The following is a 22,569-nucleotide window of genomic DNA, read 5'->3' on the forward strand; positions in this document are numbered from 1 at the left end:
GCCCCCCGTCCCCCAAATTCACTTGACATTGGCTAGATTAATTGCCTGGTGCGTGGGGCAACTGGGCTACATCCCTTTGTAATCTAGGTGTCAAGAACGCGCTCTCTCTCGCTGGGTGATGATTTCTTTCTGGGGGGACGGAGCAGAAACCGGAGCCATTTTATGTACGACAAAAGGGGCGAAGTGACGCTCCGCCCCCCCCCTGCCTGTTAAAAAAGCACGGGGGTGTAAACCCAGGCAGTAAAGTCTCAGCTGTGAGGCCCTGGCCGACCTGTAAATTCTTATCTCTGTGGTGAGCGCCGTCGCGGGGGTCACGGCGGGCCCTTTAACTACATATCAGCATCACGCTTCTGTATTTAAGCGTTCCCCTTCTGCAACAGGCGCTCAGCGCTGCTGGCCAAACCACCGAGTTATCTGGGGTTAGAACAACTGAGCATATGGTTATTATCACCCTGCGCTTTTATTGGAGATGTGGAAACGAGAGGGCCCGGTCGTGCTACCTGGTGTGACAAAGGATTCCTGGTAGAATCTTGTTTTTGTACCGCACATGCCTATTATGCAGAGCGCGTCGCGCTGAAAGCAGTGGTCTAAGTGAATTGGTAGAATTTGTAGTTTTTCGCTAAGAGAGGGAATCAGTTTTGTTCTGAATCAAACACTGTGTTTTGCCTCGTGGAGCGCTAGGAATGGAACTATCCGGAAGCCCTGGCTGGGTTGTGTGTTTGTGTTTTGAAGAAGAAAAAGATGAGAAATGGAGGTAATGGTAATGGTAATGGAAAAGACACATGGAGAGTAACTTCCAGGGTTCGGGCAGACTAGAAAGGTACTCCTGCAGGGAATACCGCAGATCAAAGGTGGGCCACAGGGGCAAAACATACAGGAGCATTGGGTGGAAGGTTGTTATCTGTTTTACACACACACACACACACACACACACACACACACATGCACAAACGCACAAACGCACACACACGCACGCACGCACGCATGCACACACACGCAAACACGCGCACACACACACTCACACTTACCCATCCCCACAAAAGACTTGTCCCAACACACACACACACAGTCACACATTTACATTTACATTTACATTTAGGGCATTTAGCAGACGCTTTTATCCAAAGCGACTTACAATAAGTACATTTGTCATAAGAAGTGAAACAATATATCGCTGTCGGTACAGTAAAGATGTTCATAGAACCAAGTGCAAGTACTGACAATCGCCAGGCTAACCCCATTCCCCGTATACAGCAGTGATAGCTAGCTGCTGCAGATGCTACACAACTAAGTACATGCTACACAACATGTATGCACAACGCAATTAAGTACATGCTACACAATTAAGTACAATGAACGAATACAACCTGCATTAAGTGCATTCATCAAGTGCTAGAACGTACAACAAACAATAGTGCAACGGACAAATAAGGGACTGAATGGCTATGTAGAGTCTAGGTGAACTCTGAACAGGTGGGTTTTGAGTCGTTTGCGGAAGCTGGTGAGCGACTCTGCAGTCCTGACATCAGCAGGGAGCTCGTTCCACCAATGTGGTCCCAAGATAGAGAAGAGTTGTGATTTAGCTGATCGACACACACACACACACACACACACACACACACACACACACACACACACACTCACCCAGCCCCACACAAGACTTGTCCCAACACACACACACAGTCACACACACACACAAACACACACCCCTTTATAAACAACCCCTACTCTTATTGTAGTAATGCTACGTCTACAATGGTGGACGGTACACATAAGCACATTAATCCCTGCATATCTACATGTGTGTCACAAGCATCAGACAGTTCCCCACTAAGTGTGACTTGCTCAGAGTAAACAGCCAAACTCAACTCAGGAGGCAGAAAAATTGAGCGCTTTGCTTTTTCAACATGTCAAACAAATCCAATGTTTCCCGTTGGCAAATGTTAATATTATGGTAAAACTGAAAGAAAAGGAAATCAGGCATAGCACTTTAATTGCACAACAGAAGATGACTAAGATCCACATAATGATAAGGTAATCACGCAACCAAACTCAACATTATAATCGAAGAGGATCCAAACCACCAAACACTTCCAGAGTCTTTTAATAGCACTGCGGGAACGCTGAATCGTTCATACATCCGACTTCCTGTCATTGACATCCTGTTTCCTACAGGCTGCAACAGGCCGACACAAAACACGCCGCACTAAATCCCACTCAAACGGCACGCTTTTTTTGAAGCAATTAAAAAATGAACACCATTAATCTCAAGCGGTCAGAACATCGCATTGTTTCGTCCGATTGAGCTACCGGCGTTCCACAATGAACCTGTGACAGCCAGCGCAGCCCTGCTTCATAATTCAGCTCTAGCTGGGCCCTGGGCTGAGGTCAAGCGCCTGTCACCGTCTCATCTGCGACCGTGTCATGCCTGCCTCCGACATGGAACCACTCTGACCACTGCCAAGCAACCCCCCCCCCCCCCCCGGCCCCACCCCTCGCCTACTAACTGAGTCATAACTCGCTCTCTTGTCAATGTCACTATGTGTTTGCGTCGCCCAGCAGACTCTGTCCGATCCAAGTGAACCCCAGCAGCCAAGTGCACTAGCCGTAATGTAATATGAACGTCACATGCCAGGCGGGCCTGATTATTCCATAACAACATTTGGCATTTTGTTTTTGTGTGGGCAGAAGAGAATCCAAAAAAAAAATGAAATGTTAATTCTGGGTACAGCACACATTAGGATGCTGGGCCATGAAAAGATTTGCTTAAAAAGCTTACTTGGTCAAATGCCAAGGCATGTTTATCTTTAGAATGAGAATGCATCGATTTGCGTCGCGATGGATGAATATGATTGATACTAAAGTGACACTTAAGTGCCGGCTTAAATGACTAAAACAGTTAGGGTGCAGATTTTGATACACTTGATGCAGGACCTCGCCCATCGTAACCTAACCTGCAACGCAACAATGCAGGTCAGATTGACATGTGGCTGAGGGGGGGGGAGGGTGGGGGGTGGTGGGTGACACACTGACATCTTCCCACCCGTCTGCTTTGGTGTCACACACCGAGAGCGGCCTCATGGACACATGAAGGTCACAGACATGAGGAGGCGAACGTTGGAGGAGTAGACTACACTCATGAACACACGTGAACACTCATGTGTTCATCACAATACCGGCGCCTCCTGGCCAGCTGTGTGTCTTGTGCTCTTTCTGCGCACACAAACGTACACACACACACACACACACACACACACAGTCACAAGCCCACAAACATACACAGACACACACACACACACACACACACACACACACACACAGTCACAAGCCCCCAAACATACACAGACACAGACACAGACACACACACACACACACACCACACACATGCATACTACACAATCACACACACACAACACACACACACACACACACACACACACACAAACACACACACACACACACGCAAAACAAAAACATACACACACAGGTACATCCACAAACACACACGTTGCACGTGAATAACAAACGCAGAGATCACCTCCAGGTTAGCGATTACCCATGCCGCCATGCGGTTATCTGGCTAACCCAGTTGCCAAGCACAGGGGAACCACGCGCAAATGGGCTGCCCTTGGCTTCAACACCATTGAAGCGTTACCGCTTGTGGCTCCGGGCACTGGCAGAATCCGACGTGAGCAGCAGTGGCCATGATTCTTTTTTACATTCTCCGACATTAAACTAACGCCCACCAGAGGGTCCAAACACAGTACTAATGGCTTTGGCGGTACTGGACACAGCTTCTGCATTCTCCTACATAAAACTACCGTGGACCAGAGAATAGACATGACTAGAATCGTGGCACCAGGCGGAGCTGCGCTCCAATTTCTTTGTATATTTCTGCTGTAATGACAATTCAATTCAATTCAATTCAATTCAATTCAATTCAATTCAATTCAATTCAATTCAATTCAATTCAGCTAGGTGCTTTACATTCCCCCACACAAAACCACCGTGGACCAGAGAATAGACATGACTAGAAACGGAGCTGCTCTTCTTTCTCCTGGACTAAACTACCGTGGACCAGAGAGTGTGAAGACACTGGAGGAAGAACTAATGACATGCAGCGGTGGACAGTAAAAAGCACACACCATATCGATTCCTCTGTTCCGACTCGTTTCAAGCACTGCTGACAGATGGCCGTGTTTTGACAGCTTTGAGAGATGGGGTTCTGACCGTAGACTATACGCTTTGACAAACATGGTCACTCAGAATGGAGAGAGAGAGAGAGAGATAGATGGAGACTTCCTGTAGCTCGAGAACGACCACAAAAACCCAACCAAAACCAATTATGCGCTAACAAAATGTATTTCCTCTCCTTGGAAATACGGCAGGTGCAATAGGAATCGTTCATAGGCCCCGTTGAACTTGTGGCGGCCGCTATCATGGAGACGGCTTGACCCCCAAAAAAGAAACGCTATCTAAGGGCCTGTAACTGCGTCGTTAACGGGGCGTACGCTAATGTTTCACCAACGCTATTCAAAACATGCAAAGTGAAACTAATGCCAACCATTTATCATTACGACGCTCATTAAAATAAAAAATAAAAAACGCGATAATTGCTTTAAAGAGGCAAACAAACAATGTGGCTAAGAAGTAGATAATTATCGCTCCATTGTTACGGCTGCACCGTAATTATCACCAACAGTGTCTCCCATACTTCAGGGGGGAAAAATTAAGTCATGTGCAGCAGGGTTCACGCTGCATAGGTAATCAGCAATAAACACAGCTGCAGAGGACGAGTGGGCTGCAGGGCGGCTGCACTGCTGCATCCCGGTTCCCAGGGCTCCTCGCGACTACAAACGCGCTGCACGTCTTTCCAGGAACAAACACAGCGCTGCGTTGCATGGCCAGAGGCTGCCACCCTCCACAGAAACCAAATCAAAGGCAGAGCACCGCTCTGCACCCTAGACGGAAGCACGCCTCCGTTTGATGAATGATTTAATGAAGACGTAATAAAGGATACACGTTGAAATATTCAATGTCTGTTTTTTTTTTGAAGAGGACGGAACGAGTGTGTTCACGGGGTTCATGGCGATGTATGTTACGTTCGTCATCAGGATCTAAAAACGTTGACTTTGTCGAAAGAAGATTATGTTTGTTAATGTTGCAGCAATGTTGTCAATGCCCAGAAAGCATTACACTAAAACACAAATGTTGACTAAGTTTATTAGGCCTCTTTTGTTCAAATATCTGTACGCATGTTTGCATGCCTAATTAAACTTTGTATGCAAGGCACGGATTTCCCCTCAGAAACCCATCCCTATAGTGTACGTGTGTGTGTGTGTGTGTGTGTGCATGTGTGTGTGTCAGTGTGTGCTTGTGCATGCGCGCGCGCGCGTGTGTGTGTGTGTGTGTGCATGTGCGCTTGTGTGTGTGTATGCGTGCGATAGGGTGGTGGGGGGGGGGGGGGCTCTCAAAGCACTTACTTATTAATCCAAAGCAAACCTTCTGACTTACCCGCGGGGTGAACCTGTATCTAAAATGAACCTACACAGGCAGCCAACCTCACCCCGCACCCCCCACCCCCCACCCCCCACCCCCACCCTCGTGCCAACTGCCAAAGCAAAGTACGCTGATGGGAGAACTTGGCACGACATGAATGCAGCCGGGCCGGGCTTCCAGTTCTGTTACTGTGTGTGCTGGCGCGGTGCGGGGCCCTACACTTGGGATTCTACTCCTATTTCAGGCTTCTATCCTGACGTCAACCGACTTCCTCCGTCGTTTGAAAAAAAACCAGCGTGATACGTATTTATTTATTTTTTTTGTGGACGATGTGGAGATTTTGCTACCAACACAAACACACACACACGCGCACGCACACACACACACACACACACACACACACTCACATATATAATATATATACACACACACACACGCACGCACGCACGCACAGAAACACACACGTCGTTGTCAGGCCAGCAATGGTGTACAATCCTAACAATCGAGGTGATTCAATAGAAACTGTACGGGCACTGCTGGTCAATATTTCAGGACACCGACGCCACAAAAATCCAAAGGCTGTTGTTTTAAATTGGCTCTGCCCATTGTTTTCCTTCCACCGGCGTGCTGCCGCTCGGTCCGTGCCTCCCACGCTGCGCGCAATTCAGTGTCGTCTGTGAGCCACAATTGATTGGAGGGGGCATTCGCGTTGGCACTTCCAACCTGTCACTCGCTGCAACGCATTAAACTAACTTTCTGTGAGGCCTCGGCCTTTATATAAACCCCTTATAAACCAGCGCTGTCTCACAGCCAGCCGGAGCCAGACACAAGGTCATCGGGACGGGCCCGGGGTCAATACCCCCAGCGACCGCTTCTGCGTTGTGAGGGAAGGACGGGTGATCATTTACACGCCACCTCTGCCCCCCCACCCCCCCCCCCCGTCTCCCTCCAGGTTCCCACGTCCTTCACGGACCCTTGAAGCGCTCCCAGGCCTTGACATCGGCCACCTCTTCCGCGGTAATAAATTGAAGTCGACGTCGCCTGAGACGCTTCCTCTGGATGATGATGTCGCGGCGGTGTTGCCTTTTTGCGCCGTTCTCCGCTCATGTCAAAGTGTGCCGTTTAATCGTCATGGCAGCCACGGCCTTTTGGTCGTGAGGTGGCATGTTGCAGTGGTGGACAAGAGCCGCTAATTGGGTGAGAGCCTCTTTGCTTGCATGCATCAGCTGGCTATTCGCAAAAAAAAAAGCCCCCCGCGGGTTGGCGATACACGGCAAAACCAGGCAGGCCTCAAATAGACGGTAAGAAAGTGCAGAAACACAGGTTGGTCAACAGCTTACCGCACTACCATGTGACTGTGGCTAAGAATAAGCGGAAACCTTAGCACATTAACAGTCCCAGCAAAGTCAAGTCATCGAAGACCGGGTATTAATAGAGCAGCAGAGATGTGCGTTGAGCGACGACAACAGCCAAACAGGTTCCAGACGTCCAATCCCCGGAAAACCTGCTCATATTTTAAAGGGGGGGGGGGCGCTTCGTCGAGACATAACTGTGTAACTGCGAGCCTTGCTTGGACACTAGAGAACGGTGAAACAATCTGCAGTACGCTGACTTAATGCACCACAGGACGTGACTTTGATTGGCCCCCAGACCAATTAAGTGTACAAAAATTGCCAGGAAGTAAAAGTGCCCCGTGGTATCGGGGCCCCCGCGATAACAGGTCGGACACAGACATTTTGTTCTTTCTCTTTCGTCGGTGAGGGATGCACTCCCGACACCTAAGGACAGAGGCGGGAATCTCTGTCTAAAGACTTTGGAAAGAAAGCTGATAACTGCTGCTGCTCCTTAGTGGCGCTGGGCCGTGCCCGTTTTGTTTGTGTTGATGTTTGCGCCATGCAACGGGCAAACATAATCTCCCTGCCCCTGTGAGCACGCATGCAAAACCATCCGCTGTTGTGAGATACAGCATGGTCCGCCGTAGCAGAGCTTTAACTTCTTCACGTTCGGGGGCCTTTGCGTTTACATCTTTTGAGGAGGACTGTGTTTCCAAACCGAAAGGGTGGAATGCTTGAAATCACCGTCCAGATGCCTGATCCAGTCATGCATCATGTTTGTGCTTTTCTAAAGAGGAACATTTCTCTGACCTAGTTTCGTCCGTGTAACGTCCACCAAAATATATATTTAGATATTTTGCCAAGGGGGCTGCCATATGCTCTGGCTCGAGACCGCTCTGCTACGAACACGCTGGTTACGACATAGTGGCTGGGCTATCAGGATCCCCTCGACCAATGAAAGAACACCCTCCACACCTGTTGTTTTAAGACCTTAATTCAACTTTAATGACGCGAATCAACAGCATTCGGTGGACGGGCTCGCCTTTCCGTCTTCCCCCCCCCGAAATACGGTTTTCCAAATATTTGGAAAACATCAAGAAGCTTTTTCAATGAGAAACTTCTATCGAGGAATTTTTTTAAATTATATATCAATATATCAAAGGCGTGCCTTTAGGAGCCGGGCGGCAGACAGTTGTAAGAGACCTTCAGGCAACCGCAATGAAACCCGGCTCCCCTTAAAGGCATACTGCCCTATTGTGGTTGGCTCACTGGCGGTGAGAGCCGCCAAGCTGCCCTTAACTGATCAGCTCCATGGGCATTTCATTAGATCCAGTTCCATAAGACCTACAGTGCCATAATGACCGGCCTCAAATAGAGGCGTACGGTGATACTTCATTCATTCGCCCGCACACTGTATCTCACCTTCACCCAATCAAGGCCTTCGGGGAAACTGAATACCGCCTTCCACACCGTCCACAACGGGATCCCCACGTGTGCTGCCACTCATTCTGTGTGGGTATGTGTGTGAGTGTGAGTGTGAGTGTGTGTGTGTGTGTCTGTGTGTGAGTGTGTCTGTGGGTGTGAGTGTGTCTGTGGGTGTGAGTGTGAGTGTGAGTGTGGGTGTGTCAGTGACCCCATGGCCGACAAGCTCATTTATTAATTGTCACAGTGTCACGGCGGCATTCCCCTCTGCTTCTCCACCCCCCCCACCCCAAGTGACAAGCACTGTGTCCTCTGCTGTCTACCACTTCCCTGTGTGTCTACACCACATCACGTCCCACTGACACCACCACCACCCCCGCAGACACCACACCCCCACACACCACACCCCGCCCATAGGCTAAACGGCACCCTGCCTTCCGGGGCCCCGGACCGGCTATATCTACGTTGACCACCCCCTGGGGGGGGGGGGGGGTCACCTCCCTGTTTATGGGGGTAACGACGAGTTACCCCCCCCACCCCTCCCCCCCAAGCCAGGCCGCACAGTGTGGGGGAGTGGGGGAGTGGGGGTGGACGGCTTCTGTTGACTCACCCTCTTGCCCTCTTTGCCTGGCTGTCCCGGTGTCCCTGCTGCTCCCTGTGGGGGGGGGGGGGGGGGGGGGGGGGGGAAGAGGAGGGGAGAGGGGGGGATGAGACGGGGGGGGCCGGTGCGGTGGCTGCGGTGGATTGGCGGGGCAGTTGGCAGCGGTAGGGGTAGGGCTTACAGCATGCTGCTTGTAAAGCTAATGGGGACAGATGTCAGCTCCACATGTTCTCAGCAGATCAGTGGGTAACTGGCTTACTTTGGCAGAGACGGACGGCCGCGCGTGGAGGCTCGCTGTGTGTTTACATAGCTGGATGGGGTTTGTGGTGTCGTGGGGAGCGGGCGCGTGTGTGTGGACGCCGTTGTGTACACAGATGAGGAAAATATGTGCAAAATGGTGACTAGGGCTGGCTACATGGGTTGTGTGTAATAATATAATATGTATCCGGGAACAGTGACGCATCATGCGATTTTGATTTGCTTTAAACAGTCTTGTTTATGGATGTAGAGGGTGTTGTCTAGTTGTGCTAGCTCACCTTCTCCCCTCTCTCTCCAGGGGGGCCCTGGGGACAATGTAACAATGAGAGTAGGTGTTAGTCACGCAAAATAAATGACAGCATTATAGATTATAGAACAGGATGGGATGTTTCCACGTATAATACATCAAACAAAACACATACCTGATCTCCTTTTAGGCACTTGGCTTCAATCTGAAATAAATAAACAACAACAATAAATCAAACAGGAAAAGAAACCTTTGAGACGCGTCACACCGCAGCATTGCTAAGCTAACAACGCCCACAAGCACAAGAGTGCCAGTGGCCATTGTGGTCCTGATCCCTGACCCGGGTGACCTTAGGACAGAAGTCTGGGGCCCACAGGTGTGGGCTCTGCCCAGACAAGACGGGGCTCCACTGTCACCGGCTTACAGACGGAGTCGTCTGTCCGACAGGGGCCACAGAATGGACGCAGGGGCCAACGACGGCTTCTCCACTTTCAGATACCAAGCCAGTAATTGGTGTCCCCTTTCGATTGGCATCCGCGAGTCAAATGCTGTTGACTTTCTTGGAAGCAGCTGCAGAAATAGACGTCCATAACATTTGCACTTTGCGCAAAACGCAAAGTGCCCTCGTGAACAGCACGGGAAAAGAAGATAAAAAAGTGTGATGTTTAATGATATTAAAAGACTGACAGCACTTAGGTGTTGGTAGCGAGGGCCATAAAGAATGAGTGACAGCTTTGACCTGTGGCAAATTAAATGATGCACCCCCTCAATCTCCCTGGTGGTGTTTCAGCTAATAAATCAATTCTTCATGTACCATGGTATTCCTCTGGCCGGCTGGTAAGCAGAGAGGTTTGACCTTGGGGGGTACATGGTGCAATACAGCACAGCACTCCGTCCCTTTAGCCTGCAAAGCAAACCGCCGTAAAAACTGTCCCCTCCTTATAATCGTTCCTCACTATTTCCGCAATGTTTACCAGCACGATGTGATAGAAACCTAGCATAGCATCAACCCCCGTTTTACCACCGTAGACGAGCATTTAGCGTGGTCGCTATGACTGTAAAAATAGCATGATTAAGTGTCGGATTGGCGTTTGTGGGGTCTTCATGTGAATGCAGAAGTCATAATGGCCGGAAAAAATGTGGAGAGCAACAATCAAGGTTTTACCCGTCACCCACTCATTCAGCTGATTTACTAATCATCTAAAAATAGCATGATTGAATATGTTAAGTGTGAGGCTTTCTTGAGTACAGAAATCCTGCTGGTTCGGGAAACATCCAGCATAGCGACCAAACGCCTTAACCCATCAGGCCAGTCATTAAGCTTATCCGCCTATTAAGTTCCAAGTGTATCCTTATAAAAATAGCATGATTGGATGTCTAATGTGTGAGGCGTGTGTGAGGTTTAATGAATACAGTCTCACGCTGGTAGGACACACATCGCGAATGGGGACCGAAAGCGTTTAGCCCTATTCCCTATTAAGTTTCAAGCGTATTCCTGTAAAAATAGCATGATAGAATATCTAATCAGCGTTTGCGGGGTCTTGGAGTGCAGGAATCCTGTCGGTAGACCGAGAGCGAGGCAGGCCAGAGGCGCCGGTGGAGCACGGTGGGCTGGTGCAGGGCTGCGGTTCTGATGAAAACTGGCAGGCCCATTCCCTCGTGATGTGGAGATAATTAGCCATCCGCTCGCCGTATACTTTGGATCGCTAATGCTAATCAACTCCCCGCTACAATGAGAAAGTGTGTGTGTGTGTGTGTGTGTGTGTGTGTGTGCGTGTGTGTGTAATAAAAGCATAACTTTGAGTTAGCATACGTGTAGGTTTGTGTGTGAAAATGCAATAATTGAGTTAGCTCGAGTGTGTGTGTGTGTGTGTGTGTGTGTGTGTGTGTGTGTGTGTGTGTGTGTGTGCTATGCACTTGTTTATGCAAGCTCTGCCCAACCACATGCGCCCTGTATATAGATATTTCCCATCTAAATGTGTGCGCGGCCACTGCCAATGCTCCCCGTCCCCTGGGCAACGCCAACAGGAAGACATCCAATAGGGGCCCGGTGGAGCCATCCCAATTATAAGATCAGAAGCCACTGAACATAGAGCAGTAGTTACAGAGCTTCAGCAAAACGTGACAGGTCTGCGGGGACGTCCACCTGGGACTGCTTTCAGTCGCCCGTCAGGGGATGACAGGAATAAAGGAGGGAAAACATGGGGGGATTTGTTGAAACTAGCGTCTGGGCTAATACCTTTGCTGCGGGCCACGTGCAGCCTGTGCAGTCACTAGCACAGCATAGAAGCCTTCCGCTACCTGTCAGGGAAAGGCATCCCCATCCTGCTCCCATCTGCCCTGGAAGCAGGGGGAGAGCGGAGGTGCTGTTGAGTGACTCTGGCTCTCATCACATGTTTCAGGGGCCTGGGCGAGGCTGTCTGTTAAGCCCTCGCTGAATGCTAACGTGACACCAGGGATTGCTCCCCTGGGTTCCTCCACTCCATTTGAATACAAGTGGGGGTGTTTGTGTGTGCGCGCGTGTGCGTGTGCGTGTGCGTGTGTGTGTGTGTGTGTGGTGCACATGTCCGCCCGCTTGTGTGTGTGTGTGTGTGTGTGTGTGTGTGTGCGTGTTAAATAAATAACAGTGCTTAGAGCATTGCTGGGAACTCCAGCCAGACCAGTATCACCCAGTGTAAAACAACACAGAAAGCGCAGGACGTTACTGGTGAGCACAAACCAAACAAAAGCGTTCGGCACGTCTCAACACACAGCCTGAATGCATGCAGACGCTGGGTTAAGGCTAAGTCCAAATAGATTTCCACAAATAGAAATACAAAGTATCCACCAGGGTTTTCGTTGCTAGCCACGCATGCTTGTACGGACAGCCTTGTAGAATGTATTGACAGACTGGGGACTTAATAGATACCCCACAACACTCTATTACTATTACTCTACTCTATTACGAAGAAATCACTGACATGTTTGCATCAACACTATGTACTATTACTATGTGCCTATTTAGTGCTTTCGCTGTTCACTGTAGCGACTACTGCTGTTCACTGTAGCGACTACTTGAGTTCAAAGTGTGTCTGCATGTGTAAGTGTTAGTGTGTGTGTGTGTGTGTGTGCGTATGTGTGGTGTGTGTCTGAGTGTGCAGTGCACTGATGTGTGTGGATGTGGGGGTGGGCGGGTGTGTGTGTTTGTGTGCGTGTGTGTATGTGTGTGGGTGTGTGTGTGTGTGTGTGTGTGTGTATGTCTTTGTGTGCATGTGTTTGCAGCCGTGTGCGTGTTCATGTGTGTCTTCTAAAATTAATCCAATCTGATAACCTTGTCTTTGGTCAGACAGCGGGGAAGTGGGCCGGCCCTATTAAACGTGACAGACCTTAACATAAACACAGGCCGCTACAGAATCACCTAAAAGCTTTTCCAGCGCTGCCAGCTGACAGGTGGGATAAGGTTGTTTGGTGCCGCTGACATGCGTTCAGACACAAGACGTCAGGTAAAGAAAAACAGCCCATTTACTTCTGACACCAGAATTACCGAATGTAAACAGCAATTGCGCATGCTTTATATTTCATGCAGAATCCCCAACGGCCCGACTTGACTGCTGTCCTATCTGCTGGAACACATTTCCGATACTGTCCCGCAATTCGTTTCTATTTGCTGCTCATTCCCCGTCCTCATATTTCTGTACCACAATTGGTTAGAAATCTGGGCGTCAGTGTTGTTGAAACAAAGGACAGGAGCCTGAAGTTCCATTCATTCTGTTGTCTAAATGATGTCACAGCCAAAATATGCCTGCTATGGGATATTCGATGGACTCATTACTTTATGCCTCCAAATCTGCTTCCTCCTGTCAGAACCAATACAGCCCCGCCTCCCGTCTCCAGCACACACACACACACACACACACACACAACCATACAGCCACACACACACACTCTCTCCATCTCTCTCTCACTCTCTATCACGCACACAGACACACATCCACGCATGCGCATCCACATGCACACACCCATGCACACAACCCACCCATAAACCACCCACCCGCTTACACGCACACACACACACACACACACACACACACACACACACACACTCACACGACACACAAGACACGCACGACACACGACACACAAGACACACGACACACACACACAAGAAACAAGACACACACACACACACACACACACAGCTCCCCTCCAACTCCCCCCCTCCCATCCATAAAATAGGATGAAATACCCTGTGATTCCGTGTTGTCTCCACACATACACACAAAGACCTCATTATAACTTCAAGGCTGGTAGACTGCGTTGCACCTACAATTATGCAGTGGGTGCAAGTGAAAGACAACGGCAACAACAAATACAAAGAGAGAGGGGGGAAAATGAAGGAACGCAGGAGATACCGCAACTAATTGCAGGGAAACATTTCATCTGGCACATGCCAAATAATCTCACGGTGGGAATGAAAATAAAAGGTTCTTTCAGAATCTGCAAAAAAAATCCCATACTCTCTGTGTTGCCGTAGGAATTTACCCCATTTGGTTGTCTCACAATGCAACGTTGTGTGTCTTTGGAAGCACTTGAGACACCGCACCATGCCGAGATTATCACATCAGTCATGTGTCAGAGAGAAAAAAGAATTCTTCAATATTAACAAACATCACATCCAATCGAAGGAAAACACTTATATAGGACAAAGGCTTAAATATATGACACAATATCAGCATCACCGATTAACACAGGACCGGGTCAAACACTGTTAAAGGGAACGCCACAGAACTTTAAGACAATGGCAAGCGTTTAATAACGGAATAATGAGAAATCAGTGGTTGCTGAGGCCGGCGATAGAGCATATACAAGTCATGCAGACATGCTGCTGCCCAATATCTATCTATCTAATCTAACCATCGGGTCCAGCCCTCCATGTCAGCCACCTGTCACTCACTTTGTCTCCTTTGGAGTCCACACCGCCCTGAGGCCGAGAGTCACCTTCCAAACACTGGAAAACAAACACACAACCCATCAGAACTGTTGAATCAGCACTTCTTGGTGCATGTCGCGCAACGGTATGATTACATGTTTTTCGTTTGTTTGATTGTCTGTTTGACAATGTATGAGCCGTGCAAACAAAGCAGAATCAGAAACAACACAGAGGAGATGAACAACTCATTCCCTCGGTCCATACAACAACAGTTTGCTGTTTCCATACAAGGGTCCCATCTATTTACAGTAGCATTCAACAGGCTTCTCTCACCCTCTCTGTCTCTCTCTGTCTCCCTCTCTGTCTCTCTCTCTCCCCCCCGTCTCTCTCTCCCTCCCTCCCTCTCGCAGGCGTGAGATTCTCATACCTGTCAGTACCAGCCAGCCTCAACAGGACAGATAGCGTTAGACACCATAAATTAACCAGCGTGATATTTCACGATGGGATGAACAAGACACAAGGACAATCGTCTGATTAACCCCCACTCTGTTGCCACTCAGCCACTAATGCCCGCACCCCACTCATCACAGTTAGCTCACAGGCGGGGGGGGGTGGTGAGGACAATTGTGGCTGTGGGTATGGGTATGGGGTATGGGGGAGAGAGTGACTATCACTGCCTTTGATCCAGATAAGGTGGTGGGGCTTGAGGGTGGGAGATTGAAGGGGAGAGGGAGACGGAGGGAGACGGAGGAAGAGAGGGAGAGGGAGGGAGAGAGGGGGAGAAAGAGAGAGCTGGGGGCAAAGTCAAAGCTCTCGTGGGGAAATGTGAAAACAGGGCAGGACAGCTGAGATAAAGAGTAGGGATGAATGGCTGTGTCCCAGGGAGCTGATGAATGAGCCATGACACATATTGACAGACTAAATTTGCAGCAGGCCTTGTTAGGTATGACACATTGGGGCCAGCACTGAGAACCCTTTGAAAAAAAAGGTGGGGGTGGGGGTGGGGTGGGGGTTGCAGGAAAACAAGACGGAACTGGATGTAGGGGGTGCTCGGGTGAACAGTCTGTAAAATAGCTGAGAATATGATAATTTGTCAGTGTAAAATATAGAGTTTAAGAGGCTATTAATAGTGTAATATATCTGCAGACGATGATTACCTTTCTTTATCACATTAAGGCCCTGTTCCACCAGAGAGCCGTTTCTCTGCTACCTCCTGTTGGAAAGTCTGCCCTGAACTCACTAGGCAAGGCAAGGTAACTTTATATATATAGCACTTTTCATACATTAGGCAGACTCAAAGTGCTTTTCATAGAAACATTGCCATAAAATAAAATAATAGATATGTAAAATAGTTGTCGAAGTGTGTCGCATGTATGGAAGCATAGCTTCGACACAGGCGACACTAACTAGATTCTAGTTAGTGTCGCTAATGCTATGCTTCGCCGGCCTGCATACACCTCACCTTTTACCTACATCGACCCAATGTACTGTGTAGTCCGTCTTTAAGCAGAAACGTGTTTCCAGAGTGGGTCACCTAGTCTAGTGATTGCACACATTTGTCAAGAGCCAAACCCGACTGATGCACGTCTGTGGAGACTCCATCGGCCACGACTTCAATTATCTATCAAACTCTCAATCAATCAGCACAAATGCATCAGTCTGCCTAACCTATCCATCCATCTACAGTGTCTATATACAGTATCAATCTATTCATCTCCATATGTCTGTCTGTCTGTCCGACCGGCCTAAACACCTACATCTAAAAAGACCTTCCTCAATCGTCACCGCACAACAATATAACAAGATGAATGTGGAAGTGGATCTTTAAATAGCACTCAGACTCCACCACCGCAGCAGCAGCAGCAGCATCCAGCACGCAGGCTCACAACGAGAGGGTAAATAAACAGTGGGAAAACATCTTGTTGTCTCCCCTTCCAGAGCTGCGTGCGCGTGTGTGTGTGCGTGTGTGCGTGCATGCGTGCGTGCATGTGTGCGTGCGTGTGTGCGTGCGTGCGTGCGTGTGTGTGTGTGTGTGTGTGTGCTTTGCTGCACACAAGACGCAGAAGGATTATGTGGGATGGGACGGGACGGGATGAGGCGAGGGAGGGGGGGGATGATGGAGCAGGGGGGTGGGGGGTGGGGGATGAGTGTATGAAAAGGAGGAGAGAGGGGGGGGGAGGGTGGGGCAGGGGTTTGGGGGGCTGCCGCTGTTGTAGCACAGGGTCAGGACGCTGTGGGGAGCTGTGTTCACTCGCCTGCTAATTACACACACCACTGTGTCTCGTAGCTCATGGCGGGAGCGCGGGCCACAAGACAATCTGGCAACTCCCCAGCATGAGGATGAGTAAGGCAAGAGCATAAACACAGTGAGAGAGACAGAGAGAGAGAGAGAGAGAGAGAGAGAGAGACAGAGAGAGAGAGAGAGAGAGAGCGAGAGAGACAGAGAGAGAGAGAGAGAGAGGGGGGGGAGAGGGAGAGGAGATGCACAACTGCAGTTTAATTATGTTTACTTCTGCCTTTTTCTGCTAAGCGTAGCATCTGTCGGGATAAGCCTGCGTCAGGGGAGACATCCGAGGAGCAGCCTTAGAGACGATATTGCGCGGGGCACGTTTGGACTTTTTTTTGTTTTTTTTTAACCTTGGTCCCAAATCTAACTCCATTTAAAGGTGACATCACGGTGAGGAGGCGTGGAGAAGGTTGTGGTCGATGGGACGGTGTTGATATACTGAACGGCAGGTCTTTGAGGATCTGCAGGAACTGGATCTTCAAGTAACACTGATATCTTGAGGGCCGGCCTTGAAATGCCTGTGGGGTTACAGCAGGAAATACCTTTTGTGACTTTCCATTCCCTCAGCGGGCGATGGCCTGTGGACGGGGGCGGTGCAAGACCAAAGTGTACGATAAGGCATTTGTCGCACACATCCCGAGCCACCGTCTATGGATTGTCGTCGACATATTTTGATAGGGATCATAGTTTGAAAGTAAAAGCAACACGCGGCTAAAGATGTTTCCATAGCAACGTGTGACACGGGGCACAGATCCAAACCACAGCGTGCCACGTTATTTGAATTATTTCGAAGCCAGCCGGGGGTAATTTTCTCCTATCGCGGGGGACCATCATGTCAGCAGCAGAGTGGAAGGGTCAGGATAACACGGGCTAACCAGATGCCCAGAGTGCCCGGGGACCGGTCCCTCTGCAAAACGATACACGCTCACATGGTCACACACGCGGAATGCTGCCTTCTCAGGTGTCTCCTCGGGCTTTAAATAACATACACACTTTTTAAATACGGAGTATGACATAACATTTAGGCGAGGGAGCGGTGGAGGTGAAAGAGAGGAATATGTGCCATGGATGAGTATTGGGTTCGATAAGTGTATCTAGGGAAATGTATGTGTGTGTGGTATATTCACAAATAGTTGCCTTTATGGTCATGAGAACATAATATGGGGTGGTAACATGGTAGCTACAAAGGAACAAAGGAGAGAGTATGTTGTATTCATTCATTTTTATCTTTCACAATGTCAGACCGAGGTTGCTCAAGGTGTAAAAGCTTCAACTCTTTCGAGTGTTTCATGGTTCAAAAATTAACATTGTTAAATGTAACAAGTGTTCACCGTTCTATAATCTGTTTTCTTAATGATCACCGGCATAATGATTTTTATCATATTGAATTTAGCACTTATCTGTACATATTCCGCTTGAAGTATGGGGCTTTGATGTCGAACAGTAAACATGTGTCTTTCAGAGTTCTCCCGTTGCAAGGGCACCCTCTTTACAGCCAAAGTTTGGAGCTCACGCAAAAACCCTCCGCGGCATTGGACGGCGCGGCGTTCACTATTATGACAGTAGTTCATCAGCATGCCAGGCCCACGCCGCCCATCAACCTAATTTAGTGCTGAAGGCCAGCGTTGGCACCCAGCACACTTAGAAGACACCTTCAGATATGACGGACGCCACCGCCCTAGCCAAAAAAACGAAAAACTGTCTGCTCCTTTGCGCCGGCAGGGGCATGACCGCAGATGAACAGGAGGGGGGGATAGCCTGAAACAATTGATTCGCTGACAAGCCCGCATCTCGGTGATGCGCTGTGTATGGAGTATGTGTCGCCTGAGACAGCCGTACTTACCCTCTCCCCATTGATCCCCCTTTTGCCCTTCTACCCCCCCCCCCCCCTCCCCCCCCCCAGCTCCCCGTGCAAAGTGCAGAGACACCTTCACAAACTGGAACATGTATAGTCTATTGTCTATTGTACCGTTATACAGTATATAGACTGTGTATACATACGTATATAGACTGTATATATGCATATATACATATATATATATATATATATATATACTGTAGGAGTAGTAGGAGTTAAGAGACACCAAGATCCTTCACAAACTGGAACAATAAGGGATATACACATATTGTATCAATATTCATGTGTATACTGTATAATTATATATATATATACTGTATGACATATAAATATACATGTATACACTGTATAACTATATATACTGTATAATTGTATATATATGTACAGTAGAGAGAAAGCGAGAGAAAGAGTGAGAGAGAGGGAGAGAGAGAGAGCGAGAGCGCACGAGAGAGAGAGAAAGAGCGAGAGAGAGGGAGAGAGAGAGCGAGAGAGAGATAGAATGGTAGCAAACAACATCCTCTGTGCGGCCATCAAATTAGCATTGGCAATGCACAATATGCCCCTGGAAAATGTACAGGAACGATGGTTCAAAGTACTGTGAAAACTGTTGCATTGTGGGGCACACTTCATCACCTCCACACACACACACACACACACACACACACACACACACACACATACACACACAGCACACACACACACACAGCACACCAACGCTTCAAAGATTATATGTAGCAAGTCACACTTGCAGGGGGCTTATTTCTACAAATAGCGCCGATTTCTTTTAAGTACCATCCTGCTGGTCACTGACTCCTCCGTGCCTCTTCCTACTTTCCACCCGCCGTGCCAAACGTATGTGAGTTATCTGGGCGTGTGTTGGCGGGCTAAGCCTGTCGGGTGGCGGCGCCTATACGGTTTCATGACCTCAGCATGCAGGTCAATAAAGCCCAAGCCAGCTTCCATATTATACAGTGCAGGGGAGAACGTTTAATTGGGCTCCCGCTATTGACAGTGGAAGGCACACGGCTCTCCCTGTGCACACCAACAGAAGGCGCCGGCAATATTAGTAATTGAAACACATGTTGTGGTCCGGTAGTGGTCTTACAGCGCTGCACCAACGTTATCACCTATGTCCAGGAACGCCTGTCTGGACCTCAGATGTTTCCCTTGCAGAAGGATGCAAAATGGGGAGGCCGATTTGTACTGATGAATATCACACACACACACACACACGCAAGCAAACAAGCACGCACACACACACACACACACACACACACACACACACACACACACACACACAAACACACACACACACACACACACTAGCATCAAACACACACACAAGCATCAAACACACACACTGGCATCAAACAAACACACACACACATACACACATACTGGCTGCATAGACTAAACAGTTGCCCAGAGAAATCCCTGGAATAGCACAGTTAAGATATAAAATACTGTGATAGTTAGACAGACTACCCCGCCATCAATCTCAACTCTAATGCGTTTGCTATTGATAGAGACTTTACAAGTGCGCTGTTATGTAACGAAGCAGCTTAGCTCAATCTTGCATCTCATGCGAGAAAAGAGAGAAATGTGGTCCAGGCCGTGCCGATAAGATGAATATTCCCTGCATCTTGATTCACTGCCGTATATTTCACCGCTCGGCAGATTTTACATTTATGTCAAGGATTAATACACCCAACCACGTTGGAGGACTGCAGATGTTTTATTCAAGGGCCAGTTATAACTCAACGCAAACAATTATATAATTTATTAAATACTTCATATTAAATTATATAACAATATTTGTATTTCAGTATCAGCATAATCGTTTCTTTTTCATGTCTGGCACTGTGGCATCGCAGTTCGGAAACAAAGCATTACATTGTGAAAATCTGACCTTTCAAAAACGTTTTATCTCTTTTGAACGTATTAAACAAATACGGCTCTCTCTTTGTAATGAGTCGGGTTGAGAACACATAACAGAAAGGGAGAGAGTGTGTGTGAGAGTGTGTGTGTGTGTGTGCGTGTGTGTGTGTGTGTGTGTGCGTGTGTGCGTGTGTGCGTGTGTGTGTGAGTGTGTGTGTGTGTGTTTGTGTGAGTGTGTGTGTGAAGGGGTTTGGCTTCGGGAGCCTCCAGAAAGCTTTGATGAATGACAAGTCTCTGGGTACAGTCAGCCACTCGATAGGTCGGGTGATGCAAGTGCAGGGATCGGGTTTCATCTGGGAGAAGCCCCATCTACTGTCCTGGGTTTCCCACTCGTACTTCCTGTCCTAATGGTGCTATCCATTTGTATGGTACGCCGGTACGTCCGACCTGCTGTAGCGAGAACGTGACTTAATTTCCTTGCCCGTAGCACCTTAAAGCGTGCCAGTTTCTCATTGGCTAGTCATTGTTATTGTTAGTCACATTAGCCTCTTTAGCAAACCAGCTCGAAAACAAACAACACAACTTTACATTGTATTGCCCGCACAGCAAGACCTCGCAATGCATAAATTGGTGAACGGAATAAAGTAGCAATGTAATCAAGTGTGTAAGAGCACTTAAAATCGACATTAAAATGACCAACGTGGTACAAGTACAAAAAAATAAAAAAATAAAAATAATTTTCTTTACGGGCGCAGCCATTTTAGTTGTTGAGTCGTACGGTCGGCCTCACTGAACTTGGTCTACTCTCAGAACTACGAGTGGGAAGGTTTATACTACAACCAAAAGAAGGCTGCGAGATTTACACCTTACGATTCGTACGGGCGCGAAAACCATACTAATGGATAGCACCAATATCCCGCAGTGATGGCCGCCCCACGCATAGCATAGCGCTGAGCCTTAATCAAATGGTAGGGCTGATTTAGATCCAGCAGCTTTTTCTACAGTATGCCTTTAAGCACATTTATTCAGGGTATTTCAATACATTTAATACATATATATGACACGAAACCCTTAATATATGAAAAACTAAGAAGGAGATTGGAAGCGAATGAAAGGGAAGGAATGAAAAGCAAAGACGGCCAAGGCAAACAGAGTAACGCGGCGTAAAGGAAGACAAACGTTCACGCTGATTACAGTTCAGTAGACATAGAGGATGGCTCTGCCGCAGAGTAAAACCATATAGAGCTTAATGCACGTTAAATCCCGAATTATAGGTTGTTTATTTATAGTGCACATATATGTGGAGGCTTAGCCCATACTCATCTAAGAACCCGGAGCTCGGTCCTAGAAAACATCCGAAGCCATGACCGAGTAAATGCGATCTGTGGATATAAACCGTGCGCACCGTGCGCACCGCTCCCACTGATGATCTCAATGTTTGATCGACACATAAAGCACACATTATTCTTCAAAGGGGAGAATAATTGCTCCCCCAATGACTTGACAATGAGCATGAGATAAGATTTACTGTCATTCCAATGCCCTCCAATTAGAATTCATCGATCCATTTATGCAAGACTGTGGTGCACTGAATTCACACAGCTGCTGCCATTCACCGGGCAGAGATAAAGGACTGTACAGAGCACGATGGTGCACACGACGTATGTATGGAGGATAGGTCTGACATCAACTCTGTCTCGCCTCGGTTGTCATTTCGATTCAACGTCTACACCCACACACACACACATACACACACGCACACACAAAAAAACCCTTTCTCTGCAAATGTAATTACAGTTTACCAATGTTAAACATGATGACTGTCGGAATAACAGAATGTTTTGACAGCTAATAGAAATTAAGTGTCAATGAGCTCAAACATTTTCATGGTTTTCGATTGAAGTTTTGAATAAAACTTGGATTTGGAGGTCCAGTGGCAAATTTAATTAGACACACAAAATGGAAAAACAAACCTTGGTAGGTGCGTTCAATATAAATTCAACAGAAAATGGGAAATATGTTCATCTTATTTCCATTATCGTTCAGGGTTTTTTGGGTTGGTATCTTCGTTTAAATGTTTGAAACTTTTTACCATGCTTCAATTACAGCCATTTGGTAGTCTCTGTGACACCATGGTTTCAATGCAGGGATATAGAAATGGATTTCCTTACACACCGAAAGCAGCTAAGCCTCATTCTTATGACCCATACTTATCTCTTTAATTTCCTGGGGGGAGGGGGGGTTCTCTGGATTAATCATAGCAGTATAATCCCTTT

At 48.1% G+C, this 22,569-nt stretch overlaps 1 protein-coding gene across 1 annotated transcript in view; it reads right to left on the reverse strand.

Annotated features, from left to right (window-relative positions):
• Positions 1 to 22,569, reverse strand: part of LOC311350210 (uncharacterized protein) — a 59,480-nt gene that overhangs the window by 19,318 nt on the left and 17,593 nt on the right. The window contains exons 9-12 of the mRNA XM_084470215.1: positions 14,295 to 14,348; positions 9,537 to 9,566; positions 9,393 to 9,419; positions 8,793 to 8,910 (exon numbers count right to left, since the gene is read on the reverse strand). Of these exons, the coding sequence (XP_084326341.1) occupies positions 8,793 to 8,910; positions 9,393 to 9,419; positions 9,537 to 9,566; positions 14,295 to 14,348 (229 nt within the window). The remainder of the gene's footprint in view (positions 1 to 8,792; positions 8,911 to 9,392; positions 9,420 to 9,536; positions 9,567 to 14,294; positions 14,349 to 22,569) is intronic.

Source organism: Micromesistius poutassou (genome assembly GCF_964030765.1).
Source record: "Micromesistius poutassou genome assembly, chromosome: 7".
NCBI classification, from domain to species: Eukaryota; Metazoa; Chordata; class Actinopteri; order Gadiformes; family Gadidae; genus Micromesistius; species Micromesistius poutassou.